We start from the raw sequence: 16,754 nt of genomic DNA, 5'->3' as shown, positions 1-16,754 counted from the left end.
TGGCAGGCCACGCCCCCTTCCCCGGAACGCCCCGCCCGCGTGGCCCCGCCCCCGGCAGCCCCGCCCCCGCGGCCGCGCCCCCCCGCGTAGCCACGCCCCCGCGTAGCCCGTCTCGGCGCCGGGAGCCTTTCGAGCATGTGCCGTGACGTCATCTCCGCGCGCCGTCGCCCGCCCGCTGTCGAGCGTGCTGCCGGCTCCCGGCTCCCGCCGGGCCGCGTGATTTCGGGCTGCTTGGGAAGCTGGCGGAGCCGCAGGCGTGGTCCCGGCGATCGGAGCGTCTCGGCGGACCCCGGGGGACCCAGCGCAGGTAGGCGGCGACGGCGGCCTCCCCGGGGGCTGGCCCCGGCCGTCCGCGGGCCTCGCTGCGGTCTCCGGCCCGGCGCGCCTGGCCGGCCCCCCGGGGGCTCCGCGGGAGCGGCGTGAACTCCTCCGGCCTCTCCCGGCCCTCGCGGTTTCCTGTCACCTCCGCTTCCCTGCTCGGTCTCATCCCGCGGGCGATCCGCACCGCCTCAAGGCCGGGGCGGAGTTTCCCCATCCCGGGCTTGGCTTAGAAGTTCCCTCGCTCTGGAGCTTCCTCTCCATCCTTTGCACCCCTTTGGTAGGACTGAAGATCTTCCTCTCTCGAGTTCTCACCCAGTGCTCCGTACTTGACGCCCAGCCAGTTACTCGATCGTCTAGGCAGCGTTGTGGCGCCTGGAGCCGGGCGTACTTGTTATTCAGCTAGTCCGAGTTAGTTGCCTGTTAGTCAGACCTCCGCTAGATCATACTCCTTCCGCTTATTTTCACATCATTTTTTTTTTTTTTTTGCCAGATGCCGACTTGCGCCTCTTCTCCCCACGCCCTACCAATTCTTCACTTAGTTATCCGAGAAGCCACTGCTACTGCTCTTGGCTAGTAAGGCAGATCTAGCAGCAGGGGTTCTCACTAGACACCGTGTTGAAAATGAACTAACTAACTACAACTTGTGGCTGGGGACCGGAGGTAAAAACTGGGAGAGATCGAGGGAAGAGGTGACCATTGTCCAAGAAAAGAATGACCCATTGCTTCACTTTATGTAACTGTAACCCCTCTGTACATCACCCTTATAATCACAACAAAAAATAAAAAGACAGACTTAGATGGCACTCCTACATTGTAAAAGGAGCAGTGGGCCTAGGGGCAGATCTGTCTGAGCACCTGTTTTTCTGTATCCACTTAGTCAAGAAAGCTTTTTACAGATGAGCATATGCAGTCGATTTGGTCATAGGAAGTACTGAGTTTGACCTGGAATCTTTTCATTCATAAACAAAAGTTGTACTCATAATTATTTGGGGAATATTGTTAGTAAAGATTTGGGACTTTTTTCCCCCTCTCTATATATGTAACTACATATTGTCTTCCATTTTGCATATTGGCCTTCTAAGCCTAAAATATTTACCATCAGGCCTTTTACAGAAAAAAGTTTATGAGCACCTGCTGTGTAGTATTTGTTGATGTTATAGACTCCACTTGTGATTTTAATTTTGTATTTTTCCCATAGAAACTTATGCAATGCTTCCTTTCCTTCCTTCCACATGCGCTCTTTGAGCACTTAGAAAAGCTTCCAGGCAAATTGTTCAATTTAACAGGAAAGCAGATGGTTTCAAGCTGGGCATAGTGGCACAGCAGCCTGTACTACATAGCGAAACACTTTATCTGAAATAATAAAAAATGAGAAAGGAAAAAAGAAGAGAGATCATTTCATTGCAGTGCGATTACATGAACTGAGAGTCTCTTGAAGTCATGGCCAGGACCCTCCCTCAGAGAGCAGAGAAGGTTTCCTGGAAACCTGGCTTTACGTAGCTTGTAAAGTATGATCACTAGCCTATAAACTCTACATAGCCTTCAGAAAGAAAGAATGAAAATCATACCTGTAGATATAAATTTGTGAATAATGCATGCTTTAAAACACACTCTTTTTCAGACCTAAAGTGGAGTCACTGGAATTGAATTATTTCTAATATCACTACCAAGTTACTGAGCCTTGGACAACAGAGAAATTATATGTAACAATGTCTAGTTATAAGCCTGTAGCTATTCAAACCTATCCTATACTTGGTGAGAAGATCACACAAGATACTGTGTACTGGAACAACTATAAGGTATGTGGGTAGTAGGGAGGGAGGAGGGGATTTGTACATTTATTTCTTCATGCATTTATGAAACTTGTCCAGCATATACTGTACTTCAGATATGCTGGCATAGCTGTTAACTGAAAACAGTCTGAGCCACTTAGTGTTTGGCAGACTATACATCCTTAGCATAGAATATGTAATTAGTCAGTGCCAGATGACTTAAATATGAATCTCATGCAAGAGTCTTAATCAAAGAAAGAAATATTATGAAATTGGTTCTTAAAGTTTACATATGAATTTTAAAAGAATTGAATAGATAAATGGGAAAAGCTTGGGTGTGGGGAAGTTTGTGAAACCAGAAATATAAACTGGGCATTGGAATATATTAGCTAGTTTCACACATAAGTAAGAAACAATAATTCAGGTACTATTTTGATTTGTTAAGTTGGCATATGTGCAACATTTTGATCATCATTACTACTTGAAGGAAGGGAATTGGTGATCATTTTCTGGATGGCAACCTGACAACATCTTTCATGATTTGAAAAAAAAAAATTGTGAATGCCTTTTGGCTTACACTCACACAGCTTGGAACATATTCAATGAATGTACTTTTAAAGTTTTTAAGATCTGTATAGTGATGATTAGTATTAGTAAATGCTTTTCTTTTCTCTTGGTGGTACTGGAGTTTGAATTCAGGGCCTTGTGTTTGATAGGCATACTGCATCATGCCTCTGGCTCTTATTGGCACTGTTATTTTTGAGATTGAGTCTACTTCCTGCCTGAGCCTGCACTTGGACTATAGTCTTACTGTTTTCACTGCTTACCATAGCTAGCATGATGGGTTCTCCTCACTATATCCGGCTTCTTTAGTTGAGATGGGATCTCTCGGACCTTTCTGCATCAAACCATCATCTCCTTGATAGTCAACCCCCCAGTAGTTTGAATTATAGGTGAGAACCACCAGTGCTCAGCTAATATTAGAATTTTTGTAAATTTTGTGTCTATTAGTAGTAGAATAATATAGTAAATGATATTTCTTTATAAGCAGACACTAAATCTACCACTCATGAAAAGTTAGCTGGGAAGTTATTTAGCAAAAACAAGGTGTAGACCTACCTTCATTGCCTATGTAGTGTAATCATCTCTGTGTTAATTTAAAAATCTTAGTTAAATGTACACTGGTATAGTCAGAACTTCCCACCTTCCTAGCAGGAATTGGAGTAAACTAGGCAGCTGAAAAGACAATGAGATATAGCTTTCTAGCTTATATTTACTTATTTTAATGGCAGCAATACTCTAGTCATGGGATGTAGACCATTATTGCTTCCTTTATATTGCTAAAGTAAATGCAACTAAGTTACTAAGAACAAAAAGAAGCCCATCTATAAGAAAGTATGTAATGTTTAAATGTGCCTTGCCCCCACTTGTAACTCTGTTAATACTTTGTTCTTTTTCATTAAGACCCCTGTTCAGATAAAGGAATTTGGTGCAGTATCAAAAGTAGACTTTTCTCCTCAGGCTCCATATAACTATGCAGTAACAGCTTCCTCAAGAGTAAGTACAGTAGTGCATTTCTTCACTGTATTTTATGTAGTTTTTCTACTGATCTTGAGTCATTTGGGAAATACTGTTTGTTTATGTATTTTTTGTCTTATAGATTCACATTTATGGTCGATACTCCCAAGAACCTATAAAAACCTTTTCGCGTTTTAAAGACACAGCATACTGTGCTACTTTCCGACAGGATGGTCAGTTGCTTGTGGCTGGAAGTGAAGATGGTGTTGTTCAGCTTTTTGATATAAGTGGGAGGGCCCCACTTAGACAGTTTGAAGGCCATACCAAGTAAGGGTCAAGTGGTTCTTATGTTGTTGTTTTTTAAAATTTTAATTCGTTTTGTTTTGTTGAAAGCTCTCTCTTTGGGCTTTGAATAATATAGCTTCCATTCTTTGACTATGTACCTGTATGTCCTGAGATACAGAACTTAAGTTGGATCACATGGCCCAGTTCATGGGACTCATGAATTGTCTAGGATTGTTGTGATATTTTAGGAAATGAGCAGATGTCTTGTGTAGCTTCCAGTAACTTCAGTGAGTCTGTAATCTAGCACAGGGGTTATGAATCATTGATTTAAAGGTGTCCACATAACTATAATCTTAAAATTGAACGTACAGTTGTTCTACTCAAATGTTCTAATTGAAACACTTCAAAACAACAGCAGTTCACTTAATCCGATTCTTAGTGGCAAGTCTTTATTAAAGAATGTGCTTTTTCTCTAGCATTTTTTTCATTCATTTTTATTAGGCCATTTAGTGGAATTATTAGCATACTAGAAAATATACTTTTAAGGCTGTGGCTTAATATTCTTTTTGACAGTAGAGTGGTATTCTTAAATACCACAGTTACAAAAGTTTTCTCCTATAAATATTCTCTGAAATGAGTTAAAAAAAATTTTTTTTAACTCCGGGAAGGAGCTCTTTATGTTAGAACATACAAGGAATATAGTCTTTTCTTACACTTTAATATATTGACCTTTGGTTTTTCAGAGCAGTTCATACAGTGGATTTTACAGCTGACAAATACCATGTGGTTTCTGGAGCTGATGATTATACAGTTAAATTATGGGATATTCCAAACTCCAAAGAAATTCTGACATTCAAAGAACATTCTGATTACGTGAGGTGTGGATGTGCTAGCAGACTGAACCCAGATCTTTTTGTAACAGGTAGATGAACTTTACTTCATGGTGATGATATTCTTTGGGTATGGAGAGATTTCATTTTCAGAGCTTGGAGTGTTGCTTAGTGGTAAAATACTTGCCTGGTTTTTACAAGGTCCTGGGTTCAATTCCCAACATCACACAAAAAATTTAAAAATATATTTCTGATTAATTAATGATCTAGTTTAAATTTTTTTTTTCTCCTTTGGTGGTTCCTTTCTTTTTTTGGTCAATCTTGGGCCTTGACTCAGGGCCTGAGCACTGTCCCTTCTTTTTGCTCTTTTTGCTCAAGGCTAGCACTCTACCACTTGAGCCACAGCGCCACTTACAGCTTTTACTATGTATGTGGTGCTGAGGAATCGAACCCAGGGTTTTGTGCACGCTAAGCAAGCACTCTGCCACTAGGCCACATTCCCAGTCCTTTTGGTGGTTCTTGTTTCTTCAAAGATGTTTGGAAATATCAGACTGTCTTGAAAATGTAATAGGCAGACTATGGTGGGGCAGCACCCTGGGGCTCCGTCAGCCTCCTGAGCCAGGGCACTGCAGTGTCCTGAAGTACACTTGTTTTTTTGGTGCCTGTACAGGGATCCCCAGAGGATTCCACAGTGATTGTGTACAGCTATGGCTAGGTGTATGATCAGAGCAAGTTAGATTATATGTAATATTGTGTAGTGCTTTTTCAGAAACAGTAGTGGCAAGAAGATTTGAACTACTGTATCTTTATGGGAAAAACATATATATATATACACACACACACACACAAACATATATATACACACACATACATATGTGATACTGAGGTTTGAACTCAGGGTCTTGTATTTGCTAGGCAAGCACTACTACTTCAATCCTGCCCCAGTCCTTTTGCTAGCTATTTATTGGTTCACTTGTTTGTTTGCCCTTGCTGGAGCTTGAACTCTGGGCCTGGGTGCTGTCCCTGAGCTTCTTTTGCTCCAGGTGAGTGCTCTGCCACTTGGGCATCAGTGCCATTTCTGGTTTTTCAGAGTAGTTTATTAGAGATAAGAGACTTAGGGAGTTTCCTGCCTGGGCTGGCTTTGAACCACAATCCTCAGATCCCAGTATGAGCCACTGGCGCTGGCTTATTTATTTGTTTTTTAAAGATAGGATGTCATGATTTTGCCTGGGTTGACTTTAAACTGAAACCTTTCTAACTTTGCCTCCTGAGTAGTTGAGATTACAGGCATATGCCACCGTACCCGGCCTTTGGTTTAAAAAATGTTCATCTGAGGATTTTTCTTCTTCTAAAAGTTGTATCTGGAGACATACGTGTATAATTAGAGATAACCTTTTACATTTTAGGGTCATATGATCATACTGTCAAGATGTATGATGCACGAACGAAGGAAAGTGTCCTCTGTGTGGAGCATGGGCAGCCAGTGGAGAGCGTCTTGCTTTTCCCTTCTGGAGGTCTTCTGGTGTCTTCAGGTATTTCTTTTAAAAATAGCTTTCACCAATACTGTTGGTCTTGTATCAGATATTTCTTTTTTTTTTTAATTTTTTTTTATTTTAACAGGTGGATTGCTTTATTGTTTTTGTTTTTTTGGCCAGTCCTGGGGCTTGAACTCAGGGCCTGAGCACTGTCCCTGGCTTCGTTTTGCTCAAGGCTAGCACTCTGCCACTTGAGCCACAGCGCCCCTTCTGGCCATTTTCTGTATATGTGGTGCTGGGGAATTGAACCCAGGGCCTCGTGTATACGAGGCAAGCACTCTTGCCACTAGGCCATATCCCCAGCCCCAGATATTTCTTTATCAGTTGCTATTTATAATTTACCAGTGTTCCCTTAACTTGAAACACATCTGTTTTTCAAACAGTTGGTAGGTAGTATAGGCAGACGGTTACCATTTGTTGAGTACCCACCCTCAACCAAGCACTTTGCTGTTGTGTGCCTGTTACCTCAACCAGTCAAGCAATGTAGTGAATGGAACTTGCTGGACACACAGTGAGTCTTAGAGCCAGGACTTAAACTGAGCCGTCCGGCTCTTCCCTTAGCCTCCACTCTAGGGCTTTCCAGTGAAAAACGCTTTGTGATGTTTAAATTTTTTAGTATATTGGTGGAATATCAAACTAATAATTATTTCCATTTTTAGGAGGTCGTTATGTTAAAGTCTGGGACATGTTAAAAGGAGGACAGTTGCTGGTATCTTTGAAAAATCATCATAAAACCGTGACGTGTCTGTGTCTGAGCAGCTCGGGTCAGAGGTTACTCTCTGGTTCACTAGATAGGTTAGCATTTTCATTTTCTTTCTTCGTCATTATCAGTGAACAAGTGCTACTTCTTGAGAAAATGGTTATTTTAACAACATTGTTGATAAATGTTCTGAAGATTTCCTTAGAGAGTGGGAATCTAGTTGCGTATAGCTATTTATTTTTCTCCTTAAAATATTTCATTACTTTAGCTTCTGTTTAAGCAATATTACAGCCCCATTTGGATTTTGTTTTCTTTTATATTTTCTTATATTTTTATTGCTATCTGTTAACTGCACAAGGGAGTTTTCATTTTAACAAATCCGTTCCATATATATATATATATGATGCTTGATCATAATCACCTTTTTACCAGTCTAGGGCATTAAACATTACAGTAATTTATTTAAAAATTATTGTAGGTTTATCTTGTAAAATTTTTATTAAAAGCATATATATTAGTCTAGGTTACATTCTTCAAAATTTAAAACTTGATATGAACATTTCATAATATTAATATTAACCCAATACTATAATTGTATATAGCTACTCACATTAGAAGACTGGGGGTATAGCTCAGTGGCATGTGTGGGGGTCTGGGTTCAGTCTTCAACACTGAAAAAAAATCAGTTTAAATAGATAATTTAGTATTCTGTTAAAATATTCTAAAATGTTGCTACCCAATATAATGAGCTACATACATATGTAACTTCAAATGTTTTAGTAGCCAAATTAAAAAAGAACAATTAGATAAAATTATTTTTCTAATACATATGTGTGTACGTGTGTGTATATATATATATTCTGGTACAAGGTTTTGAAATCATGGCTTCACATTGTCTCAGCTTGCTTGGATGGTATTATACCACCCAAGTCATACCTACACGCCTGCTTTTTGCTGGTTAATTGGAGATTTAGTCTCATGGACTTCACTGCCCAAGCTGGGTTCCAACTTTGATCCTCTGGATCTCAGCCTTCTAAATACCTAGGATTACAGATGTGAGCCACCAGTGTCTAGTCCTTTCATTGCATATTTTACTTAGGTACTAAGTAAAGTAAATGGCAGTATATATATACTGCCATTTCACATTTATGAGTATACAGTTATTAAGACACTAGAGACAAATTAAGCTTCTAAGGCATACATAGATATAGTATTCTACAACTCCTGCAATTTACTTTCAATTTTAAATTCAATTAAAATTGAATGAAACAAATTACTCATTTTTATGAGCTACATTTCAGGGTTCATTTGCCATATGTGTCTAGAACTCTATGGCACAGTTGTAAACTTATATCCATCTATTGTTGGTCTTGTTATTTCTGTATTTCTATTCCTTCCTCCCTCTTATGAAAAGAGTTGGTTTTCAGCATGTGTTAGAAAAGTATAAGTACTCTAAAAGCTGGGAAATCATTTTAGTCCACATGAACTTACTGTATAACCATGTAAAACACTCTGTAATGGTGTTTGCTGTATAGCTGTATATGTATATGTATACATATATATGTGGTGTTTCTGTATATATATATGGTATTTCTATGTGTGTATATATATGTGTGTGTATAATGGTGTTTATATATGTGTTTCTCCTCTGTGTGTGTGTGTGTGTGTGTGTGTGTGTATATATATGTATATATATATATATATATATAGTTTCCTAACATAGCTAAGTTTAAATTGGCTCTCTGGATTAATTTTTGTTCCCTGGGGTCTTCAGCAGAATTGGAGACATGGTTACTTGTCACAATCTTGGGGTGGTATGCTGTTGCTGTGGTAGGGAATGGAGGCCAGGCATGTTGTTAATGACCTACAGAACATAGAAGAGCCCCCATAACACAGGGTTCTCTGCCCAGAAGCATCTGTATTGTTAAGGGTGAGAACTCTTTATTTCCACTCAGCAATGGATATCATTGATACTTACGTTTCACTCCTAAGTTTTATCTGTAAATGACAGTGGTTCATACTCTGTCCTTTGCTGTCTTTCCTAAGTGTCCACTTAGTCTTTGTTCAAGTGGTTTATGCTGAAATGTAGTTCATTTGAAGGGATTCAGTGATGATATACATTGTAATTCACACTGCATCATTGTTTTTCTTTACTGTTGTGTGTATTTTAGTTTTGAGTTTAATATTTATATATTGAGTCATATATTTGAGTTTGCAAAACAGCAGACATTTTCATACTCATTTCCAAGGTGATTGTGTGTGCGTGTGTGCCATTCCTGGGCTTTGAATTTGGCCTGGGTACTGCCTCTGAGCTTCTGCTCAAAGCGAGTGCTCTACCACTTAGGCCACAACTTCACTCCTGGCTTTGTTTAGTTTATTGGAGATAAGAATCCCATGAATTTTCCCACCCTTGCTGGCTTCAAACTGTGATCATCAGATCTCAGTCTCCTGAGTAGTTAGAATTATAGACATGAGCCACTGGTGCCTGGCTTCCAAGTTGATTTTTTTTTTAAACAAAGCTTCCTTTCTTTTTTAATTAGGAAGGTGAAAGTGTACAGTACAACTTCCTACAAAGTAGTCCACAGTTTTGATTATGCTGCTTCAATTTTGAGTCTCGCGCTTGCAGTAAGTACTGTTAGCTCTGTTAAAGTTACCACCAATTTTGCCTGCTAATTGAAACTAAAGTGAAATGTTAGTATTTGTCTTTGGTTTTGAATGAGCCACATTAGTTACTTGAGTGAAGACAGTTGCTAGAATATGTCTTATCCTAATAACTTAGCAGAGTTCCACTTTACGTCTCATTCATTGCATTGTGCTGTAGTCCTTGCTAACACTGTTGAGTCTAAGCAGTTGCTAAATCTTTATTTAACCAATTAAAGGACATTATCTTTAGAAAAGAAAGTTGATTTTCTGAAACACAGACAAAAATGTTGGTGTCAAGAAGGGAGAACCAAGTGCAGTAGCTCTTTTTGTTAGTTTGACTAGGCTGGCTGGAATGTGCACTATCAAGTTTCACAAGTAGCCGCTTTGGGGCAGGAGGAGATTTGAATACATTATATAGAAATCTGAATTGGGAGAGGAAAGCTCAATAAAAAATATTATGGTGGGGGTGCTGGGAATGTGGCCTGGTGGTAAAGGGCCTGTCTCATATACATGAAGTCCTGGGTTCGATTCCTCAGCACGACATATCCAGAAAAGACCAGAAGTGGCGCTGTGGTTCAAGTGGTAGTGTGCTAGCCGTGAGCAAAAAGAAGCCAGGGACAGTGCTCAGGCCCTGAGTTGACCCAGGACTGGCATAAAAAGAAAGAATATTATAGGGGAAAGCTTGGGGAAAGTGGTACCTCTGTGAGTGATATAGAAAAGTAGTGATATTTGCTATGACTTCATTAACATTTTAATTTTAGCATTATATTATTGCATTATACGTATCACTAATATTATTATTCAAATTTTGCTAGTTATGTTTTACATAGATACAATGTTTTGTCAACATAGTAAAACACAGGACTTTGCTCTTAACATTTTGCAGGTAATTGTTAGGCAGAATAAGCCTATAAGGAACTACTGGTAGTGATAGTAGGGGACAAGTGGAAACAGGGTCTAGAAGTTACTTAGTAAAGATACTGTAACTGACTAATTAGGAATAGACTAACTTGTTTTTCTAATTGCTATTAGCACGAAGATGAGACAATAGTCGTGGGAATGACCAATGGAATACTCAGTGTTAAACACCGGAAATCTGAGACAAAGAAAGAATCTTTTCCTAGGAGGAGAAGGCCTGCATACCGTACCTTTATTAAAGGAAAGAATTACATGAAGCAACGGGTAATTGTGTATTTCTACAGTGTTTTAAAATGTAACGTGTCCTATCTCTGTGTGTAACTGGAAATCGTACTTCACATGGTGTTCTGTTTACTTGTTGCTGCCCTGAGATTGGTGCCAGGTTGCTAAATTTGAGGATGCAATTGAAGAATAATGGACGACAAGCATGACTTTCCCTACTTACCATGTGAAAACTGTGTTTTTCACATACTACCTGATTTCACCTTCTAAACTACTCTAACCAGTAATTTCCATATTTGTACTTCGGAAGATTGAGTTACCCACGTTTTATTTTGTTATTTTTATTTCTATATTTTTTAAGCATTTCTTGTTAGCATGCCTTAGTTGTACAAGGTAGTTGGTTCCATTGTGACATTTCCATAGAGGCATACAATATATCCCAATCAAACTCACCTCCTCTATTACTTCCTTACTCTCTTCCATTTCTAAAACAATTATAACAGGTTTCATTGTTCTGTTCTCATGCAAAAACTACTTTGGCCATATTTATCCCCATCTACCCTCCCTATTTCACTCTCTCCATTCCCACTGATAGCCTATTTTACTTTTCATTTATTTTAGTGTCTATTGGTTGTTCCAAAGGTTTTTCATGGTATTCTAGGCACAGAGACATTTTGATAGATTCTAACATCTGGGGATGTTAGGACTAGTCGCAATATTTCTGATTTTTGTTTTATTTCTTTTTACTAAATTATACTGGTTGGTTTATAAAGAAAGCTGAAATGAGTAGTTTTTGCCCAGAGTTGAGATGGTTGTGTTTTTTCTAAGTTAAATGTCACAAAGGCACACTGATATGGCAAATTATTCATTCCATTTTCTTTCAGTTTAGATTACATGCATATGAACATAATTTGCAATACAGTATAAGGCCCCTTTATTTTTTAATAGTGTCACTTTATACTAAAATGTGTGTTTTGAGTGGAACTCTATAGATACTGATTTTCCTTCTGTACAAATTTACATTTCTATTTAGGATGACATTTTGATCAACAGGCCAACAAAGAAAAAACTAGAATCATATGACAGAGACCTGAAAAATTTTCGGGTCTCTCAGGCACTGGACAGAGTCCTTGAGGTAAGTGAGGAGCATTTTTTAAAAATATAATTTTATTGTTACTATTAAGGTATTATATGGAGGGATTGCCTTTTCCTAAGTCATGTAATGAGTACCTTTCTCAGATAACGTCACCCCTTCCTTTGTTTTCCCTTCCGACCCCTGCCCACAGTTACATCATTTATTTTTCACATAGGGTTTACTGACTAGAATGATTGCATCTGTTTACCCTTTCTTCCTCCCTTTCTTTGCCTCCCCTGAAAAAAAAACCCAAAACCCCAAAAGCGAAAATACCACCACCACCACCAAAACATTCCTATTTCCAATGGTTGGAATTTGTTTTGATAAGTAGTATTTCAAATGTTGAGAGAAGTTCCACCTTTGGGTTCCTCCCTTAGTCTGGGTAGCCTCCATTCGCCTGACACTTCGTGTGTGAGTCTCTAGAGTTCTGTATAGGTTATCATGGTGAAGAACTTTTTTTTTTTCCCCCCCAGTCCTGGGCCTTGGACTCAGGGCCTGAGCACTGTCCCAGGCTTCTTTTTGCTCAAGGCTAGCACTCTGCCACTTGAGCCACAGTGCCGCTTCTGGCCATTTTCTATATATGTGGTGCTGAGGAATCGAACCCAGGGCTTCATGTATGTGAGGCAAGCACTCTTGCCACTAGGCCATATCCCCAGCCCTGGTGAGGAACATTTTTTAAAACAATCATTTTAGTAGCTGTGTTTGGTGGTGCTTATCTTCATTTTTAGCACTGGCGAGGCTGCGACAGGAGGGTCATGAATTCAGTGTTAGCCTTGGCTATGTAGAGTTGGAGGCCAGTGAAACTCCCCTTACCCCCCCCCCCCCATTATTACTTGATTTATTTATTTCCGTGACTTGGAATTGTAAAAATAAACTTGGTGATTTAGTGCACAGCAGTGATTTTTTTCTTGTGTTGTCTTTCTGCTTGTGTTGAATGACCATTTTCTCAGCCTAATTGTGTAATAAAGACGCCCGAAGTCACAGTGTCCATCATAAAGGAGCTAAATCGAAGAGGAGTCCTTGCAAACGCCCTGGCAGGGCGGGATGAAAAGGAGATCACGCGTGTGCTTAACTTTTTGATAAGGTAGGTATGCTTTATGCCTCTGAGGCCCTGGGTTTAGCACGTCGGGTTCTCCTTGTCACACAGGGAGACACAGAGCGTTATCATCTGCTGGAGGAGTTACATCTGTTTTAAGGGATCGTGTTGAAAATTTTCAAGTTTGATTAAGCAGAAATTTTGCTTTGCAGGAATCTGTCTCAACCAAGATTTGCCCCTGTTTTGATTAATGCTGCTGAGATAATTATTGGTAAGTAGTTGTTAAGACTTGAACACCCTAGCATTCTTGTAGAAGTTGAAGTGTTAGGGCTGGGGATGATGTAGTTCAGTATTAGAGTGAGGCCCTAGGTTTGATCCCTACCTCCCCTAGTAAACCAAGAAAATCAACCAACCTAGAGGTGTCAAATAATGATGCTAAATTTGGAAATCAAATAAGTAACCTTTTCTTCGACCGGTCCTGGGGCTTGAACTCAGGGTGTGGGCACTGTCCCTGAGCTTTTGTGCTCAAGGCTAGCACTCTACCATTTGAGCCACTTCTAGCTTTATCTGAGTGGTTTAATGGAGACTATGGACTTTCCTGCCTGGGCTTCAAACAGATCCTCTGATGTCGGCTGTCTTAAGTAGCTAGGAGTACAGGCATGAGCCACCAGTGTGGCTAGTAATCTCTTTTGATCAGTTCTCTAGCTAAGAATTTCCACGAAGAAAACACGTCAATATAAGTCAACACGGTTTAACAACTTTTTTTTTTGCCAGTCCTGGGCCTTGGACTCAGGGCCTGAGCACTGTCCCTGGCTTCTTTTTGCTCAAGGCTAGCACTCTGCCACTTGAGCCACAGCGCCACTTCTGGCTGTTTTCCATATATGTGGTGCTTGGGGAATCCAACCCAGGGCTTCATGTATACAAGGCAAGCAGTCTTGCCACTAGGCCATAGTCCCAGCCCTGTCAACACGGTTTAAAATGGAGTAAAAATGGAGTAAAAAGTTTACGATGGCGTAACTTTGAATTGATGGGTCTAATTTTGTAAAATAGAAGAATTTTTTGGGGACTGTATGATTGTGACTAATTTTTTTTTAGTATACATTGACATAGCATAGTATGACATTTCCATACATGGATATAATGTACTTTGATCATCCTCATGTCCCTACTGCCTTTTTACAATCTCTCGTTCCCTTTTTCCCTGTCAGTCCTAATAGTCCCTTTTTGATTTTCATTTTCCTTATTTTTCCCTAAACAAAAAAAAAAGAAAATATGCAGTACTTAACTTTATGTAACTAGCTTATTTCTATTAACATGACTATCCCCAGTTCCATCCATTTTCCTGCAAATACTAGTTTTGTTCCTCTTAATGGCTTATTTAGTCATTCATTTTTCATGGCTGAATAAAACTCCATTGAGAGTATTTGACACATTTTATCCATTGATGGGCATCGAGGCTGTTGTGAATAGTACTGCAGTTTTAGACATGGGTCTGTCTATGTAGCAGTTTCTATAGTAGCTGCCTTTGATTATATTGGATATATACATAAAAGTGGATAGCAGGGTTTTTTCAGGTCTTTAGGAATATCATGCTGATTTGTGTAGTGGTTATACTAATTTACATTCCCACCAGCAGTGTATGAGGGTTTCTTTTTCCTCAGATCCTCACCAGCATTTGCTCTCTTATTAATGATGGCCATTATGCTTGGGTTGATAGGGCATTTCAGTGTTGTTTTGATTTGTATTTCCTTTATGGCTAAGGATGTTGAACATCGTCTTTATTATCTATTTGGACTTCTTCATTGAAAAACGTCCGTAAGTTTGTCATTTCATGATCTGATATGTGCTTTTGGTGTTTTTTGTGCTCTTGATATATTCTTTTCACAAAGCCCTGTCAGATGAATAGCTGGCAAAGATCTCCCATTCTGAAGGCAATTCACTCGTGACTTTTTAGTTCACATACTATTTTCAGTTAACACAGTCTCATCTGTTAATTCTTGCTCTTAAGTATTTGTAAGGTGTCTTCTGAGTTAGTAATTTTGAATCCTGAATTGCTTTACTTTATGCTTATTTTGGAAGGTCTTTATTTTTCCAGCCAGTCTTAAGGATAACACTGCTTGAAATATCTTACTCGTAGTTTCTTGGCTTTTAGGCTTCCCTCCTCCTCCTTTCCCTCCCTCCCTCTCTCCCTCATTCTTGGGCTGGCGTTGGTGTTTGAACTCAGGCTCTCAAGCTCTCACTCAGCTTTTTTTGCTCATGGTTGGCACTGTCCTACTTGAGTGTGGATAATTGGAGGCAGAGCTCCTCATCCTTTTCTATACAGAACCATGGTTATTCGATGTCAACTAGGATTTCAGGTGTGAGTCCCTAGCTAGGGTTCTTCTGAGAGGTCTGAGGTCATTTAGGTCTGATGGCGGGAGGCAGGGAGAGACAGGGGGAGAATGGGAGAATGAGGGAAAGGGAGAGAGAGAGAGAGAAGGGAGGAAGGGGAGAGAAATAGCCTAGGGCTTGAAACTTAGGGCCCGGTCTGTGTTCTTTATTTAGCATTTTTACTCAAGGCTGGCACCCTACCGCTTGAGCCACAGCTTGACTTCTGGCTTTTTGGCAGTTAGTCAGAGATAAGAGTCTAATGGATACTCTCTCTCTCTCTCTCTCTCTCTCTCTCTCTCTCTCTCTCTCTCTCTCTCTCTCTGCCAGTCTTGGAGCTTGGACTCAGGGCCTGAGCACTGTCCCTGGCTTCTCATTGCTCAAGGCTGGCACTCTGCCACTTGAGCCACAGCGCCACTTCTGGCTTTTTCTATATATGTGGTGCTGAGGAATCGAACCCAGGGCTTCATGTATACGAGGCAAGCACTCTACCACTAGGTCATATTCCCAGCCCTGACTATTTCTTAGACTGGATTCTGAGATCTTGGCCTCCTGAGTAGTTGGGATTACAGGTGTAAGCTTCCAACCAGTACCCTGATGGTCTGATGTCATTTTGATGACTTGGTCTTTCTAGTGAGCTTGATTTTTCTGTTTCTCAGCTTTCAGTATTTCTTTGTTCCTTACATTTGGCACTTTATATGTCATAATGCTTCTTTTCTGGTTGCCTGTACTGGGATATCCATATCTTTCCCTAGTTGTGGAAATTTTCTGCTGTAGTTAGATTACATCCCCTGTGCCTGTAGTGCATCTCTTAGCTTCTCCTTCTACACGAGAGATTTTTACATTTTCTATCTTGATCAGGTCTCAATGTTCCAAAAAATTGTGGCCATGATTGGTTTTTTTCCCCTGAATGTTCCGAATGGAATATTTTCTCATGCTTTTCTCCAATCTCAGCTATTCTTTCTTCTTCCTGATCACTCTTTTGGTGATGTTGTGTGGGTTTTGTACACAGCCCGTCCCTTCCTTTTCCCAAAGTCAGAGCCACCGTTGAGCTGGAAGCCGCTGCCCCTCGCCCTGCAGCCCACGCGTCGCTGGTCTGTATTCAGCTCACACCGAGTTTCCAAGGCCCACACTGGTTTAGCTAGGGGGGGAGAAGAGTCTACTGGGGCTTTTGCCCCCCTTAGCTGAAAGGGTTGCTGATTGGTGAGACCTCTGCTGAGATGACCCCAGCATGCACCAGGGCGGAAGCGAGAAGGCGCCGGGGCTCCTCCAGCACCCGTGCTGCAGCTGCACGGATCACCCATCCTCTGCCTTAGGTTTTGCTCTCTGCAGGGTGCCAGGTCGCACCTGTGGAGCGCAAGGAAACTCCCTTCTTGTGCTTGAAGTGGACCTCGGGGGCACTCTCCCTGTCCTCTCCCGAGGTGCTTAGTGCCCAGCACTAGAGTCCCTTGTTTCTCCACAGATGTGAAGTT

The 16,754-nt window shown here is 40.6% G+C and overlaps 1 protein-coding gene across 2 annotated transcripts in view; it reads left to right on the top strand.

Moving 5' to 3' along the window:
- The first annotated feature begins 210 nt into the window (after window positions 1-210).
- The window catches only part of Utp15 (UTP15 small subunit processome component), a 43,240-nt gene continuing 26,696 nt past the window's right edge, over window positions 211-16,754 (top strand). Inside the window, exons 1-12 of one of the 2 annotated variants that reach the window (XM_048368176.1) lie at window positions 211-307; window positions 1,943-2,120; window positions 3,558-3,650; window positions 3,754-3,938; window positions 4,640-4,818; window positions 6,133-6,258; window positions 6,921-7,056; window positions 9,502-9,586; window positions 10,637-10,786; window positions 11,778-11,879; window positions 12,830-12,963; window positions 13,128-13,186. In XM_048368176.1, the coding sequence (XP_048224133.1) occupies window positions 2,031-2,120; window positions 3,558-3,650; window positions 3,754-3,938; window positions 4,640-4,818; window positions 6,133-6,258; window positions 6,921-7,056; window positions 9,502-9,586; window positions 10,637-10,786; window positions 11,778-11,879; window positions 12,830-12,963; window positions 13,128-13,186 (1,339 nt within the window). In that variant the 5' untranslated portion in view covers window positions 211-307; window positions 1,943-2,030. Of the gene's footprint in view, window positions 308-853; window positions 982-1,942; window positions 2,121-3,557; window positions 3,651-3,753; window positions 3,939-4,639; window positions 4,819-6,132; window positions 6,259-6,920; window positions 7,057-9,501; window positions 9,587-10,636; window positions 10,787-11,777; window positions 11,880-12,829; window positions 12,964-13,127; window positions 13,187-16,754 lie in introns of those variants that run through there. The other variant, XM_048368177.1, reaches the window with a different exon arrangement.

Source organism: Perognathus longimembris, chromosome 19 (genome assembly GCF_023159225.1).
Source record: "Perognathus longimembris pacificus isolate PPM17 chromosome 19, ASM2315922v1, whole genome shotgun sequence".
Lineage (NCBI taxonomy): Eukaryota > Metazoa > Chordata > Mammalia > Rodentia > Heteromyidae > Perognathus > Perognathus longimembris.
Note: the sequence above shows the minus strand (reverse complement) of the source record. Positions and strands in the feature narration are given on the sequence as shown.